The sequence below is a fragment of the Carcharhinus amblyrhynchos genome, chromosome 31 (genome assembly GCF_965287045.1).
Source record: "Carcharhinus amblyrhynchos chromosome 31, sCarAmb.v2.hapA, whole genome shotgun sequence".
NCBI lineage: Eukaryota > Metazoa > Chordata > Chondrichthyes > Carcharhiniformes > Carcharhinidae > Carcharhinus > Carcharhinus amblyrhynchos.
Window position 1 is genome coordinate 20,752,472 of NC_137354.1, and position 16,056 is coordinate 20,768,527.

Here is a 16,056-nt window from a genome sequence, read left to right on the forward strand (position 1 = left end):
TGACAGACAGAGCACAGTTGACAGAAGATTGAAAGTAGGTCTCCTGCCTGTTCACTCAGCCAATGAAACAAGGGGGCAGTGGGGGAACTAATACGCTAAAACAGAAAATTTAAATAATCTAGATTAATATATAAGTGAGAATTGAAGTATTTTCAGTTCAGGAGAAGGCCAATTTTGAGAATTAAACCCCAGTTATGAGCAATCTCTCTACATATCTCTACAAATATGTGAAGGGCAAAGAGAGGATCTTAAGGATCAACAAGATCATCTATATGCAGATGCACAAGAGATGGGCGAGAACCTAAATGAATATTTTTCATCAGTATTCACTGTTGAGAAAAGCATGGATGTCAGGGAACTTGGGGAAATAAACAGTGATGTCTTGAGGAATGCACTTATACCACAGGAGATGCTGGAAGTCTTAAAGCACATCAAGGTAGTTAAATCCCTGCAACCTGATTAAATGTATCCCAGGACATTGTGGGAGACTACGGAGAAAATCGCGAGAACCGTAGCAAAGACATTTGAATCACTGATAGTCACAGGTGAGGTGCCTGAAGATTGGAGGGTGGCAAATATTGTGCCTTTAAGGAAGGCTGCAGGGAAAAGCCTGGGAACTACAGGCTGGTGAGCCTCAAATCTGTAGTGGCTAAGTTGTTAGAAGGTATTTTGAGAGACAGGATCTACAGGCATTTAGAGACACAAAGATTGATTAGGGACAGTCAGCATGGCTTTGTGAGTGGAAAATCATGCCTCACAAATCTGATCGAGTTTTTTGAAGGGATAACCAAGAAGGTGGATGAGGGCAGTGCACTTGATGCTGTCTACATGGACTTTAGCAAGGCCTTTACAAGGTACCATGTGGTAGGTTGTTGCATAAGGTTAAATCTCATGGGTTCCAGGGTGAGGTAGCCAAATGGATACAAAATTGGCCAGATGACAGAAGATAGAGGGTGGCTGTAGAGGGTTGTTTTTCAAACTGGAGGCCTGTGACCAGCGGTGTGCTGGGTCCACTGTTATTTGTCATTTATATTAATGATTTGGATGAGAATTTAGGAAGCATGATTAGTAAGTTTTGAGATGACACCAAGATTGGTGGCATTGTGGACTGTGAAGGAAGTTATCTAGCATTGCAATGGGATCTTGATCAATTGGGCCAATAGGCTGATGAATGTCAGATGGAGTTTAATTTAGACAAAAGTGAGGTGATGCATTTTGGTTGATCGAACCAGGGCAAGACTTATTCAGTTCATGGTAGGGCACTGAGGAGAGTTACAGAACAAAGAGATCTAGGGGTACAAGTTCATAGCTCCTTGAAAGTGGAAGCACAGGTGGACAGAGTGGTGAAAAATTCATTCGGCATGCTTGGTTTCATTGGTCAGAACACTGAGTACAAGAGTTGGGACATCTTGTTGAAATTGTACAAAACTTTAGTAAGGCCACACTTGGAATACTGTGTACAGCTCTGGTTATCCTAAGATATTATTAAACTAGAAAGTGTGCAGAAAAGATTTAGTATTAATGTTACTGCTACTTGATGGTTTGAGTTATAAGGAGAGACTGAACAGGGACTTTTATCTCTGGAGCGTAAAAGGCTTGGGGGTAATCTTGTAGAGGTTTTAAAAAATGCTGAGGGGCATAGATAAGATAGATATCCTCTTCCGAAGGTAGGCGAGACTAAAACCAGGGGGGCATAGGTTTAAGGTGACAGGGGAGAGATACAAAAGGGCCCAGAGAGAGGCAATTTTTTCACACAGAGGGTGTGAATGTCTGGAACAAGCTGCCAGACATAGTAGTAGAGGTGGGTACAATTTGGTCTTTTAATAAGTGTTTAGACAGTTATATAGGTAAAATGGGTATAGGGGGATAGTGGCCAAAAGAGGGCAATTGAGACTAGCTTAGGAGTTTAAAAAAAGGGGTGGCATGGATGAGTTGGGTCGAAGGGCCTGTTTCCATGCTGCAGACATTGTTTGCTGGAGCAGACGAGGAAGGAGCATCAGAGAGAAAGCTAAGACTTTACCTGTTAAAAACCTGTTTAAAATAAGTTTAAAGCACTTTGTTCTTTGTAGAACTGTTTAAAGCATTTACTTATTGTATTTACTGCTTTAAGAATTGTGAGGGAGTGATTATCAGGCAGTTGTGGCCCATCAGCTTTAAATCAGCGCCAAGTTTAAAAGGAGGCCTGGTGTAGATAGCGGGCAGCGTCGGAGCGGGCAGCGGAGTGAGAGGGAAGCAGAGTGAGCTATTAGGGCTTAATATCAAAAAGGGCTGGAAGGTAAAAAGGCCAGGTGGAAAGAACAAGGAAAAAAAAAAATTTTTTTTTCAAAACTACTACAGCAAAAAACAAGGAAAATATTTTTTCCCACAACAAATTATATTGAATAATGGAGGGGCATGTGATGTGCGGTTCCTGTATGATGTGGGAACTGGTGGACCCCAGGGTCCTTCCCAGTGGCCATGTCTGCAGTAAGTGCAGGTTGCTGGAGGAGCTCCAGCTCAAGGTGGATGAGCTGGCCTCTGAGCTACAGACACTGAGGCTCATCAGGGGGAGAGAGGGTGTCATTGTCAATGGGGTGCAAGTGACATCCACCCCCCCTAGACTGTCTAAATCTAAGGGTCAGGAACAAAAGGGGGCTGCTGGGAGGAGGAAGGGGGGTGAGGAGCGGAGGCCTCAGCCTCTTAATCTGCATAACAGGTTTGAGGTTCTTGCTTCCACTCTGGAAGAGGACGAGGCAGGTGAGGTTGGTGAGCAAACTGCACACGGTACAGTGATGCAGCAGGACATAGGCAAAGAGAAGGGGAAAAGGAACGTAGTAGTGATTGGAGATAGTGGGGTGAAAGGTATTGACACTGTCCTTTGTCACAATGACAAAGTGCACAGAAGGGTGTGTTGTCTGCCTGGTGCTCGGGTACAGGATGTCGCAGCTGGGCTGCAGAGGAATCTGGAGTGGGAGGGTGAGAACCCAGTTGTGGTGGTACATGTGGGTGCCGGCGACGTAGGCAAAGTGCGGACTGAGGATCTGGGGAGGGAGTATGAGAAGCTGGGAATGGAATTAAAAAGTAGAACCGACAAGGTGGTCTTCTCTGGGCTACTGCCTGAACCGAGTGCAGACGGGCGTAGGGTTGACAGGATAAAGGAAGTGAATGGGTGGCTCAGAGATTGGTGTGGGAGGAATGGGATCGAATTTATGGGGCATTGGCACCAGTATTGGGGTAGGTGGGACTTGTTCGGGCGGGATGGGGTTGGTCTGAATCGTGCTGGGACCAGAGTGCTGGCGAATCGAGTAAAGAGGACTGTAGACAGGGCTTTAAACTAATTAGGGGGGGGGAGGGTGCGAGGGTAGGTGATGTTAGGAGGTCTACAGTTAAGGATAGGGTACAGGTAAGGGAAGAGGCTGAGGATGTCCCAAGTGGTGGCGTTACGGCAAATAGGGTCCAGAAGAAGGCTGGGATGAAAGCGCTTTATCTGAATGCACGAAGCATTCGGAATAAAGTGGATGAGCTGGTGGCGCAGATCGACACAAATGGATACGATCTGGTGGCCATTACAGAGACGTGGCTGCAAGGTGACAGGGACTGGGAGATGAATGTACAGGGCTATCAAGTGTTTAGGAAGGATAGGCAGGAGGAAAGAGGGGGTGGCGTAGCTCTGCTGATTAAGGACAGCATCAAGGTGGTAGCAAGGGATGATATCGGAGCCAAAGAGCAGAAAGTGGAATCGTTGTGGGTGGAGATTAGGAACAGCAAAGGGAGGAAGACGCTGGTGGGTGTCGTCTATAGGCCCCCGAATAATGATCTGGAGGTGGGGCGGGCTGTTAACGCGCAAATAAGTGCGGCGTGCAGGAATGGGACGGCAGTAGTTATGGGGGATTTCAATCTGCATATTGATTGGTCGACCCATGTTGGACGAGGTGGGCTCGAGGAGGAGTTCTTGGAATGCTGCCGGGATAGTTTCCTGGAACAGTGTGTGTTGGAGCCGACGAGGGAGCGAGCTATCTTGGATCTGGTGCTATGTAATGAGGCGGGTAGAATTAGGGACCTTGAGGTGAAGGATCCTCTTGGAGAGAGTGATCATTGTATGGTGGAGTTTCTGTTGCAGATGGAGGAGGAGAAAGTGGGTTCCCGGACACGTGTCCTTTGTTTGAATAGAGGGGAGTATGGTAGGATGAGAGAAGAATTGGCGAATGTGGACTGGGGGAGCGCGTTGGAAGGTAGGTCTGCTGAGGAGCAGTGGAGGATCTTTAAGGAGATCTTTCTTGGTGCTCAGCAGAAATTTATTCCGATGGTTAAAAAGGACAGTAGGAAGAGAGGTAATAAGCCGTGGATAACGAAGGAGGTGAAGGAAAGTGTTAAATTAAAAGCGGAGGAATTTAGAGTAGCTAAGAGCAGTGGGCGAGAAGAGGATTGGGAAAGGTTTAAATGTCAACAAAGATTGACAAAAAAGTTGATAAAGGAGGGTAGAAGAAGCTATGAAGCTGGGCTAGCGCTTAATATAAAACAGGATAGCAAGAGTTTTTATAAATATATAAAAAGGAAGAGGCTGGCTAGGGTGAACGTTGGTCCCTTAGCGGATGAGAAAGGGGACCTAGTGGTAGGGGATGGGGATATGGCTAAGGTCTTGAATAACTTTTTTGTTTCTGTCTTCACGGAGGAGGACGTGAATAATTTGCCGGGTGTTAGCGATGGAAAGGTGGTAGGACTGGAGGGTCTTAATGACATTACTGTTACTAGAGAGGTGGTGCGCGACAGACTGGAGGGGCTGATTGTGGACAAGTCCCCAGGACCGGATGGAATGCATCCGAGGGTTCTGAAAGAAATGGCGGAGGTGATAGTGGATGCCTTGGTGGTTATTTTCCAGACGTCGCTGGATTCCGGGGAAGTGCCGGAGGATTGGAAAACGGCTAATGTTACGCCGTTGTTTAAGAAGGGTGCCAGGCAAAAGGCGGGGAATTACAGGCCGGTTAGTTTAACGTCTGTGGTAGGTAAAATGTTAGAATCCGTCATTAAGGAGGAAATTGCGAGGCATCTTGAAGGGAATTGCTTGATAGGGCAGACGCAACACGGTTTCATTAAAGGGAAGTCGTGTCTGACAAATTTACTGGAGTTCTATGAGGATGTGTCTAGGGCGGTGGATAGAGGAGAGCCGGTGGATGTGGTCTTTCTGGATTTTCAGAAGGCGTTTGATAAGGTACCTCACAAGAGGTTACTGCAGAAGGTCAGAGGACATGGAGTTGGGGGTAGGGTGTTAGCGTGGATAGAGGATTGGTTGTCAAATAGGAGGCAGAGAGTGGGGGTCAATGGGTGCTATTCGGATTGGCGGTTGGTGACTAGTGGGGTGCCCCAGGGGTCGGTGCTGGGGCCTCAGCTATTTACCATTTATATAGATGATCTGGAGGAGGGAACCGAGTGTAGGGTGTCGAAATTTGCTGATGACACCAAGATTGGGGGAAAGGCAAATTGTGCGGAGGGTGTGGAGAGTCTGCAGAAGGATCTAGATAGGCTGGGCGAATGGGCCAGGAAATGGCAAATGGAATTTAATGTTGGCAAGTGTGAGGTGGTCCACTTTGGTAGGAAGAATGGTAGGAAGGACTATTACTTACGTGGCGAAAAACTGCAGCAGGCGACGGTGCAGAGGGACCTCGGGGTCCTTGTGCATGAGTCGCAAAAACCCAGCCTGCAGGTGCAGCAGGTGGTCAGGAAGGCGAATGGGATGCTGGCCTTCATAGCGAGGGGGATTGAATATAAAAGTAGGGAGGTCTTGCTGCAGCTGTATAGGGCATTGGTGAGGCCGCAGCTGGAGTACTGTGTGCAGTTTTGGGCGCCGCACCTGCGCAAGGATATTTTGGCCTTGGAGGGAGTGCAGAGGAGGTTTACTAGGCTGATACCGGAGTTGAGGGGGTTGAGCTATGAGGAGAGGCTGAATAAACTAGGCTTGTACTCGTTAGAGTTTAGAAGAATGAGGGGAGATCTCATTGAGACGTATAAGATGATGAATGGGATGGATAGGATAGAGGTGGAAAGACTCTTCCCGCTCAAAAAAGACAGTAGGACTAGGGGGCACAGCCTCAAGATAAAGGGGGGGCGGTTCAGAACGGAGTTGAGGAGGAACTTCTTCACTCAAAGGGTGGTGAATCTCTGGAATTCTCTGCCCGTTGAAGTGGTGGAGGCTGCCTCGCTAAATATTTTTAAGAAGCGGGTTGATGGGTTTTTGATAAGAGAGGGGATTAAGGGTTATGGGGAGAGGGCGGGAAAGTGGAACTGAGCCACGACAGATCAGCCACGACAGATCAGCCATGATCTTATTGAATGGCGGGGCAGGCTCGAAGGGCCAGATGGCCTACTCCTGCTCCTATTTCTTATGTTCTTATGTTCTTAAACCTCTATGATTCTATCCTAATCTCCTTTCTCTTCTAAAAGGCATCTAAATTTTTTCTTGGATCTATTAGAGAATTAATGTGTGAGGCCATTTGCCCACGATCTCTAGTTCAATTGAAGCTTCCTGATAATTTATTCCATAAGTCTGTTAACACTGAGCAATCTGGCTTTGCTTTATTTTACTGGTCATCATTTCATTTTGTTTCTGAACAGCTTATAGTTTAATCCCAGTTCAATTCTGTAGTGAAACATTCTTGGTTAAGCTCTGTTATCTTGGGAGTTCAGGTGTTTCTAATGTGTTGGTGAGGACTTCATGAGATGAAGGGCCTCTTCTGCACTGTGAGATTCTACGATTTTGAAAACTCAGCAAAATGATCATTATGAAACCTGCTGGCTGCAAAAGGCGGCGGCCCAACTGCCTACATCGTTCTTTTGGTCATTAATTTCTGATACCTGGAATTGTCTTTGTTGCTCATACCTTGATTTCTCTCCTCTCAAATTTTACTCTGTGAGGATCAGTGGCTAGCACAAACGCTGCAGAAAATGCTAATTTGCCTCAAGAGTGGCACAAAATTGTTCAAACATTTTACTGAGCAGTCAGGAGCATACTAGTTTGAATATTTTTGAGGCCGTTGTGTAAACAAAGACTCATTGTGCATCTGCGAGGCAGTTGCCTTTCCTCCATATTCTTACGATATTGCTATGTGCATTTGGCACTAATACAGTGCAGGAAAATTTTCATTTGAGCCAACATTTTAAGAGAATTCTAATAAGCTTTAACAGCAGACCAGAACATGTTAGCAGCATGGAAATGTGCTTTAATAGTGTACCATTGTGCTCCAACTGTGTACTGATTTGCTCCAATAATGGGCTACTTGAAACTCGAGTGTGGAAGGGCAAAATCTTTGATTTAAATTGCACTGCTTTTAATGAAATTTCAGATTGTTTGATGAATCTGTAATAACATTAAAATCTAACTTTCTTTTAAATCAAACTTTTGGCATATTGTATTGTCTGGCAATGAATAACAATATGAATAATATCAATCACTCTGGAGATATAATCTCCTTGGCGTGCTCTAAGGCCACATTTTTCTTTACTCTTTTGCAGTTCTAAATCCACATTACTCCTGTGGGAGTTGACCTATTAATTTTCCTTCATCCAATTTCAAATTATCAGAAGCAAATTTGAGGATTATGCAAACAGTCATCACATTTGAAACATGATATAGAAATGTAATTTTTTTTTCCCTAGGGTCAACATTCAAACATGGTTGAGGCAATCACGAAGTTGATCCCCAGCAATGAGGAGAAAATTTAAGCAACGTGGGCATGTTTTTTAATCTTGGGAAAAGATGGCTAAGGTTGTTGAGGTAAATTAAGAAAATTAAATTTAGCTGCAGAAACAAAATAGACAAGGGTCCATAGGTTCAAACTAGTAAAAGGCTAATTTAGGAAGGGTACTGGGAACCTTTTCTTCACACGCAAAGTGATCAGTGTGGGGAATGTACTTTGGGGTAGGGAAGGCTGTGGAGGCCAGGTCATTGCGTGTCTTTAAAACAGGAAGAGATAGGTTCTTGCTTAATAAGGGGATTAGGGGTTATGGGGAAAAGGCAGAATGGGGGTAAGAAAAATATCAGTCATGATCATGTGGTGGAGCAGACTCGATGTGCAGAGTGGTCTAATTTTGTTGCTGTGTCTCATGGACTAAAATCACTGGACTCATTTAAGAACTCATTCCTGCTTGATAAATAAGAAAAGTTATCCTCATTCATTATTATGTCATAAAACGGGTAGCATGCAATCATCTTGATCCATAACAATTTTTGTAAATGGGAGACATGATATGTTTTCTGAAACTGAAAATCTCTGAATGTGGGTTCCTGCAGTTAGAATCCATTTTTTTGATAACTACATATAGTTTCATAATGGATTGGAAATAATAAAGTTAAGATTTGGGGGTTTTGCTCTCTGCTCCTTCAGATCTTTTTAAATAAAAACGGGGAAATATCTGATTGCTGGTTTATCTCTTTGGAAAAAGCATCTTCAGAAAAGGTGTATTACGACCTCCTGCACCTGGGCTGCCAGATAGGTTCTCAATTGCACCTGACAGTGAGGAGAGGCAGCAAGAGAGTGGGGAAGTGATAAAGAGAGCAAGTTCTTATCCAACTAAGGAATGATGGAGAGAGAGAGAGCCAGCTGAGACAGTCTCTATTGGAATTCTGATGGCAAAATGAGAACTTTTGTTACTTGGAAGGATTGGTTAAACTGAGGCTGTTGACTTTGGGCAAGAGAATATTAACAGGTGGATTGATGGAAATGTTCAAAATCATGAGGGCTGTCAATGGGAATAAACTACTGCAGTTGTACAGAAGGATCGAGAACCAGAGGCCATTAATTTAATGGCAAAAGAACCAACAGCGATACGAGAAAATACCTTTTTTTTTTGCAGAGACTGGTTAGGATCTGGAATGCACAATCCATTGTGAAACTGTATGTAGTTATCAAAAAGATGGGTTCTAACTACAGGAACTCACATTCAGAGATCTTCTGTTTCAGAAAACATATCATGTCTCCCGCTTATAAAAATTGTTATGGGATCAAAATGATTGCACTGGCTGTGGTGAAGGCATATTAAAATGAGACTTTCAAGAGAGAGTGGAACAATTAACAGAGAGAAGGAAAATTGCAGAGCTATAGGGATTAGGCAAGTTGCTCTCACAGAGAGCTGGTGTGGACACAATGGACCGACTGGTCTCTTTTTATGCTGTAATCATTCTATGATTCTACAATTCTATAGGATTGATGGGACCTAGATGCAAACCTTTTTAATCTGGAAATGGTAGGCTAATTTAGGAAGGATACTGAGAACCTTTTCTTCACACACAAAGTGACCAATGTGAGGAATGTACTTTGGGGTAGAGAAAGCTGTGGAGACCAGGTCATTGAGTGTCTTTAAGACAGAGAGACATAGCTTCTTGATTGATAAGGGGATAGGGGTTATGGGGAAAAGGCAGAATGGGGATGAGAAAAAGCGATTTATTAAACAGGGCAAAACAAAAACATGAAATATCAAATTGTCAGCTCAGCTATTCTGGCTGTGATCTCTGCTATTCTGAGAGTGTGTTTTAGGTCTGTCAGGTTGATGAGGACAATAAATTGTCATTTAGATAAGCTACAAATTACCAAGAGGACCAACTCAGTTGGGGATCGATTGTCCAAGGGAGTTAAAATATGAAATTGTGTAATTAGTGCACTTACCAAAAGAGGGAGCCCAGATCCACTACCTGAGCTCTGTGACTGGTCAATCAAGTCTTTCAGTGACTCTCCTGGTGGGATGAAGGCCACATCCTGTTCAAGATCCCGATTGTAACGACGTCTGTCTGCCTGTCCCTTGTACCTAAAACAAAAGTAGTTTTTAAACAATTCGTACTCTTTCTTCTTTGCTATGCATTCACCTTTAACATACCAGAAGGCAAGGAAAGGGAGCAAAAGCAATGTACACACTACTAAACAAAGTTCAGCTTCCTGATAATAAACAGTGGAATAACTGACTACATACAAAACACATCATTTTCCAATGTAATGCAACAACAAAATAAGTTATTTGAAACAAGAGTGAAGTACATATAAATCACAAGACAGCCATTTTAAATTGTTCTTATAATTCCCTGGGATTGACACAAACTTAATAGGAGGCTATAAACAGGAGATAATAAAGGATACAAGAGGGCAGACAAAGACTCATTTTAATGTCTCATCCAAAAGAAGGTATTTGTGCCAGCCTAGATTAGGTGCTCAGTGGGGCACGAATCCATTACTTACTAACTTAGAAGTGAGGGTACTATCATTGAATAAGACTAATAATTGTTAGAATATAGCGCATATACAAATATAATGATTTCTGATTGTATGACTATCTATTACACTGCTCAACCCCAAGACCTCACAGTTCTTTGACAGATTGGACATCAATCAGACTCTATTTAACCATAATGGTGTTGAAATGGGACAACAGAGATTTGCATTAAACTTGAAGTCATTGAAACGATGCTGCCTGTTTTCCAGCTCACACAGAGTCCCACTCACTGATAACATAGGAACGTTAGTAGGTCATTCAGCCTGTTGAGCTTGCTCCACCATTGCTGATCATCTAGCTCAATGCCACTTTTCTACACTATCTCCATATCTCTTCATGACATGAGCTTTCTGTGCTTGCTGATTTATACTGACTCTTGGTTTGGTAATGCTTCAACCTTAATTTTTTATTCTTCTTTTATAATCCTTCCATCACCTCTCTCCTCCCTCTACTTCTGTAACATCCTCTAGCCCTACAACTCACTGAAGTCTCTACACCTCCAATTCTGGGTTCTTAAACAACCTCAATTTTAATCACTCCACCATAAGCTGGCAATGCTTTCAGCTGCCTAGCCTCCAATTTCTGGAATTTCCTTCCTAAATCTATCCACTTCTAACTTTCCTTCCTTCCATCCCCCCCAAACACCCACTTCTTTGATCAAACTTTTAGTTATCTACCCTAATATCTCCCTTTGTCACTCAATGCCAAATTTTGCCTGATAACATTCCTATGAAGCACCATTTTACTAAGTTAAAGGTGCTACATCAATGCAAGTTTTTGTTGTTATTCAACCTCCAAGCACAAGTTGGAGCAAATAGTGTTTACAAGCTAGTAGTAGGAACTACTCAAGTCTTGCAATCTCAGGCCAGTTTGAAGCACCGAGTTGTAAGCAAAGATGATAATGCTCCAGGCAGTTGCCCCAGTGGTACCCTTAGGGAAGAACCTTGCACGAAATGTCTTAAGAAAGGTTTCCCTCACAAGGTCACTTCTTGCTCTTTCCTTGGTGCCCCATCTGCTACAAAACAAAAGCAGTTACACTGCACTATTTATTTTCCTACACTCTTGATACTGGTTACTCTACAGTTTCATCCCTAAAAGTAATCAACTGTCTAGACCATTGAATATTTTTCCAGAAACTAGGATCATCAATTACACATCTCACTGTTATATTGGAATAGAATTAAAATGCAAAATTTTAAGAGACTGCCAATAGCTAAAACCAATGGAACATGAGTGATACTATTTTCCCTTTGAAGCATATTCGAATCAGCTCTTACCTGAAGTAGAAAGCAGTTGTGATTATAATCAGGACAAAGATGCAGACAATAAGCGAGATTAAGAGGCCTAATCGGTGGACATCACCTTCAAATGGTCCACCTGTTTGCAAAAGATGTTTTAGGTTAAAAAAAGTACAAAAAAGCCCCTGACCGCAATCACAATGGACATCACCATAGATTTATCAGAGTTTGACACAAGTTTCAGGATTAAGAAATATAGAAAATTACTGTAGGCTATTCGGTCCTTTGAGTCTGCTCCACCATTCATTATAATCACGGCTGATCATCCAACTCAATCTTCTGATCCTGCTTTCCCCCAATATCCTTTGATCCTTTTCATCCCAAGAACTGTATCTAACTCCTTCTTAAAAACATACAATACTCCAGGTGATAAGGGCATTCTGCAAATTATCATAGAACCCCTACAGAGCAGGAGGCGGCCATTTGGCCCACCAAGTCTGCATCGACTCTTCGACAGAGTATCTTGCCCAGGATCTCTCCTTCACCCTATCCCCTAACGCCACACATTTACCATGGCTAATCCATTTAACCTACACATCTTGGGACCCTAATGGACAATTTAGCATGGCCAATCTACTTCATCTGCACAGTTTTGAGCTGTGGGAGGAAACCCATGTAGATGTGGGGTGAATGTGCAAACTCCACACAGACTGTTACCCCAAGATCAGAATTGAACCCAGGTCCCTGGAACTGTGAAGCAGCAGCGCTAACCACTGCACCACTATGCCTAATCAAAAGGCTAATCACAATCAGTGACACCTAAAATCAATGGCTAGAAAAATAGGTAGAAATAAACCCCCTATTAAGGAATAAGAATAAAAAGCTTTCATTTTCAAAATCAACAGTATAATGGCCACTTTTAACTTGAAAAGGGCAGTTTCCTTTATAACTGTTGATGTGGAATTTATCATGCATAAAGTTGACATACAATACTTTTGATACATTGCAGATTTTATTGAAACAACTGAATGTAAATGCTAAGAAATATAAAAATTATGTAAATTTCTATTGCCTTAATTACACAATCCTACCAATGGTGGAGCTGTAACATCTCCATTTAGCATCTGCCAGTTCCTCTATAAAGCACAGAACATCCACACTTGAACCAACTCTATCGCCCTGTTATCAAATGTTGCTGCCAAGTTTTGCAAGTTAACTATTAATAATGATGTAAAATAATATTATTACATAATAAACGTAGAGTACAGTTTTAAATGTGGGCCTGAATTACATTCATGAACCTGATACAATGAGACCAATTTTTAACATTGCTCAACCTGAAGGATAACCTTGGTTTAACTCTCCACATGCAATGATATGGGCAGATGGTTGAAATTATATGAATTGCTATACAAAAATTTATTAGCAATATAATTTCAAGTTACTACAGACAAATAAACAAGAGGAGAAATGTTTCAGCGACTGGAGACCACATCATCTTTCAAATAAGCACCCTCTGCCAGGCATTACACATCACTCCATTGTAAAGTCTCTGCCATAGTGCTTCAGAACAATGTGGCAAGGACAGCACACTTCGCAATAACTCAAACATGGCAAAGCAAATGCAATTCACATCAGCAGAGATTAGCATGGCGCCAATGCAATTCATCTATGCAATATTTCAATTGAATGCAGACTATGACAAAGTTGGTATAAATCAAGGCTATCACTCTGTTATAAGAACAAACACACAAAACTGCACTACTGCAGGCATGACGGCTTTCCAAGCTATCAGGTGGTGAAAGTGAACCCTAAAATAAACATAAGACATCAGAGAAGCAGTTTCAAATGGAAGCTATTGATAAAATATTCCAGGTTGGATTTGAAACATTTACATATTTTCCCAATTGAAATATCGTATTTTTTAAAATGGAGACAGAAGTTCAGCTACCCTGTAACTGCAAGCTTCATCTATATCTTACCTGAAATGGAAATTGGAGTAAGTGTTGGGTGCAAATCTTTGTTACAGAAGTCAGTGTTACAGCATTCAATAGTTCTCCGTTTTCTCACTTTTGTTGAATCCTACAGAGGGAAAATAAAGTCCCAGGTCAATGATTTTGGTTGTTTCCAAACCTAGTTTCTTGCTTGGTAAATAGTTAGTTGGGATTTTATGCTAAAAAACCAAGATTTCACAATTTATGTTAACCCTTTCAAGAGTGCAAGATTTTCAGCAAAAAAAGTTCCATCTTCCTTTTCCAAACCAACTTCACTGTTTAAAGAAATTCATTTTTGGACATGGGTACCATTCGCACATTGGGTGAGCTGGTCAAAGAGGTAGGTTTTAAGGATCGGTTCAAAGGAAGAAAGAAGGACAGAGAGTCAGAGAAGGATAGAGGGTGGACTCCAAAGCTTGGGGTGCAGGCAGCTGAAGGCACCACTGATGGAATAATCAAAATTGAGGATGTTCCAGAGGCCAAAGTTAGATGAGTGCAGCTACTTTCGAGATTGTGGGATTGCAGGCGATTATAGACATAAGGAAGGGCAATTACAAGGAGCAGTTTGAAAACAAAGATGAGAGCTTTAAAATCAAGGTGTTTTGTTGGTTAACCAGAAGCCAATGTCAGTTGGCCAGCACAGGGGTGATTTAAGAAAGGATATGGACAGCATTGCACACATTTATCCAGGACAAAACAAGTTCCTACCTCTTGAATGGGTGACAAGTATAGTTTACACTTCTTCAGACTTATCTTTATAACTAAGCATTAGTTGTCATCCTTTATTTGACATATCTAATTGTGTAGCTTACACATCTGATGAGAACGCAAGCAATTATACTGCTCGATATACAAAACAGAGTTGATTACTTCACTGACTAGTTGACGTCAGAAGATATCCTTAGCCTGCCTTCACATTAAATTCAAACTTATTTGTTTCATGAAAGTACTAAATATAGATACTTGTACTGAGACTGCCTAAATATGATCCTCAGCTTTGCATTTCTTGATCTTTATTCCAGAACATTCAGGCAAAATAACCCTGCTTGGAAAAGAATTTACTTCCCTGGCCTCCACATTTAGAAACTGAAGCCCAGTGAAATCAGATTGGCCATTTTTCTGTGTTCATAATAATAGTGAGGTAATGTCAAAGGGTTCAGCTGACTGGGTGAGCAGTTCAGTAGTCTTTCTGTTAATATATAGTTAGGTGCAGCAAAGTGTCCATCTTTGAGCAAAATGATTCTGGATGCTACAATATAGGCATATCTAGAATACAGGAACACTGATTACCCATAGATCTAGAACTAGAAACAGAGAAACTCATGGGTTACAGGACGAGGTGCAAAAATCATCCAGCTGAAATATGATAACAACTGAAAGGAACATACAATTGAGCCATACAATTACCCCTCAATTTTGTGAGCTGTTACATCATTTTAAATCACAAATGATCAAAGGCTAATTTTAACTTTGTTACATTCTAGTTATGCAAGTAAGTAAATAGTCAGTAGCCCATTACTTTTAAATTTCATCTTATAAGATAATGGCGGCACAGTAACACAGTGGTTAGCACTGCTGTCTCACAGCACCAGGGACCCAGGTTCGATTCCCTTGGGTCACTATCTGTGTGGAGTTTGCATGTTCTCCCCGTGTCTGCGTGGGTTTCCTCTGGGTGCTCCAGTTTCCTTCCACATTCTGAAAGATGTGCTGGTGACGTGCATTGAACCGAACAGGTGCTGTAGTATGGCGACTAGGGGAATTTCACAGTGACTTTATTGGTGTAAACATAAGCATTACTTGTGACTAATAAGTAAACTTTAACTAAAAATGCCACCTCTTAATGATTAATTTAGTTTTATGTATAATATTGTGTATAATATATATGTATACACACACAGTTAAACTGTGATTTTTTAAAATGGTTTTACCACTGCTAGGAAGTTGTACAGTAGACACAGGGATAACATTTCCACTGGGTTCTTATACTCTACCAAAACTTCAAGCAAATCAGTGGGAACACTTAAGAAAGGATATTAACAGTTATTTCGGTGGGAAAGCGTTCCCTTTCATGGCTCTCCTTTCTTGTTTACCCTCCGAGGCGAGCAAGGCAATGTTCATCACTTGGGGTTTTGGCAGGGTTCTGGGGGGTATATAGATGACTGCTAAGACTTGGCAGTCCAAACTTCACCCAAAGGTTTTGTTAAAAATAGGTCAAAATACAGTAGATTTGGGTGAATGTTGGCACGGTATTTCCTCTCCTTGCATTTTCACTCTGCCTCTGATGTGTGCTTACTTTCAAAGGAGGCTATACCATTTTTTATTTTGTTGCATTGGGTGCAACAATCCTGGGTGTGCTTCTCAAACGATTCTAAGTGAAGCCTTCAGAGTGTCCTCATAGCACTTTTTTTTGACTGAAATGAGCACTCACCCCAGACTCAAGTTCTCCATAGAAGACTCACTTTGGTGAGTGAGTGTCAAACATTCTGGCTACACAACCAACTGAATTCAGTTGTGATAGTCTCAATATAGTGTGGATGGTTAGCATGTCAGTTTGGATGAGCATTTCAGTGTCAGATATTTTGTCCTGTTAT

General features: G+C 42.1%; 1 protein-coding gene across 3 annotated transcripts in view; it reads right to left on the reverse strand.

Annotated features, from left to right (window-relative positions):
* Positions 1 to 16,056, reverse strand: part of bmpr1aa (bone morphogenetic protein receptor, type IAa) — a 225,358-nt gene that overhangs the window by 20,677 nt on the left and 188,625 nt on the right. For all 3 annotated transcript variants that reach the window (XM_080215778.1, XM_080215777.1, XM_080215776.1), the window contains 3 exons: positions 13,454 to 13,553; positions 11,511 to 11,610; positions 9,636 to 9,774 (listed from right to left, as the gene is read on the reverse strand). In XM_080215778.1, the coding sequence (XP_080071904.1) occupies positions 9,636 to 9,774; positions 11,511 to 11,610; positions 13,454 to 13,553 (339 nt within the window). The remainder of the gene's footprint in view (positions 1 to 9,635; positions 9,775 to 11,510; positions 11,611 to 13,453; positions 13,554 to 16,056) is intronic.